At 43.6% G+C, this 1,326-nt stretch overlaps 1 protein-coding gene across 1 annotated transcript; it reads right to left on the reverse strand.

Annotated features, from left to right (window-relative positions):
* LOC140507031 (oligosaccharyltransferase complex subunit OSTC-like) lies at window positions 1-1,080 on the reverse strand. Its single transcript, XM_072614886.1, has one exon. It carries the CDS (start codon window positions 1,063-1,065, stop codon window positions 616-618), a length of 450 nt encoding a protein of 149 aa, XP_072470987.1. The 5' UTR covers window positions 1,066-1,080; the 3' UTR covers window positions 1-615.
* Window positions 1,081-1,326: the final 246 nt, after the last annotated feature.

Genomic DNA, 1,326 nt, shown 5'->3' on the forward strand with positions numbered 1-1,326 from the left:
TTTTTTTTTTTCAATAGAAAAATGATTTATTTTGGCTCCTTCCACACATCTCAATTGTTTAGGGAACACAGTCTCACATAAAATCACTGACTTTGAAAGCTACACTTAAAATAACAAAGGGTCAAGGCAAAGCTGATCCCCTGGATAGAGTGATCAGCCTGGAGGCTCCCGCTCCCTGAATTTACTTGTGCACATCTTCACCAGAAGTGCCTTTTCCTGAACAGGTAAAATTGACAAATGGGCTTGTAGGAAATAAGGAAATACTTTATTCAATACTTTCACCATACCAAGGAAAACAGTTACTCTCAAAAAAGGGGGGGAAAGCAAAGAGGACAGATATGATTATTTCACATGAACGGTGGTGGGGGCAATACAGAAAGACAACGGTGTTCTTACTATCATCATTATTATTATAAGCTGATCACATCAATGGGACCAAGAGGGTTTTTCCAAAACATGGACAAAAACCATCTGCATTTTTACACCAGACCTTTCCTTGGGTCTTTCTGAGACCCGGTCAATCCATGTTCCATGTGCTGTCCTGGAGGGCAGAACAGCCTTTGAAACGCCATTAAAAGGAGCAGATCCAGTTACTGTTGCAGCTTCACAGAAACTCTAGCCCAGCAGATAGCCCGGCAGCTTCATTCTCATGAACACTCTCGCCATGAAGAAACTCAAGAGGACGCTGACGAAACCAATGAAGAGAAGAAGAAACCTATTGAGCTTGGGAATATTTGGTGCATTGGATCGGTCTAGGATTATGAAACCTAAACCCCCCATTGTAAACAGGAAACTGGATGCAAGTCTTTCCATAATATATTGTCCATTTACTCTATATGCCAAGAAAGCAACTGGTCTCTGATGTCCATGTTCATCTGTCATAGATCCAATGCTAGGAGGTTCCACAATGACATCATAAATTATTCCTCCAGTGATGAGGAAATAAGACACCACCACCAGGGCGTACACTGTCATGGCTGACGGCATGTGGGCCCATGGCGGCTTCTTCAGCTTCAGGTTGGGACACTCGAGGACCACGGAGGGCACCCGGTACAACGTCTCCATGGTGGCGGCGGCAGTGGCGGCAGGGGCGGCGACGTCCGACGGCCCCCAAGCCCTTCACTGTGCGGTGCTGGAGCTGGCGCTACCGCTGCCCCATATGCTTTTTAAAAAAAAAAAAAATTATCTATTTTAGTTTATCTCTTTCCTTAGTTTTCCTTATATCAGGCTTCTTTTCTACTTAAAATCAATTGTTGTCCAAGGACAGCTCTAAAGTAATTTAACATGTGGAAGATCATTTAGAACAGTGATGTAAAACTCAAATAG

This window comes from Notamacropus eugenii, chromosome 5 (assembly GCF_028372415.1).
Source record: "Notamacropus eugenii isolate mMacEug1 chromosome 5, mMacEug1.pri_v2, whole genome shotgun sequence".
NCBI classification, from domain to species: domain Eukaryota; kingdom Metazoa; phylum Chordata; class Mammalia; order Diprotodontia; family Macropodidae; genus Notamacropus; species Notamacropus eugenii.

Excerpts from the sequence above, each read along its gene's own strand:
- LOC140507031 (XM_072614886.1), bottom strand. The coding sequence starts at position 1,065 with ATGGAGACGTTGTACCGGGTGCCCTCCGTGGTCCTCGAGTGTCCCAAC.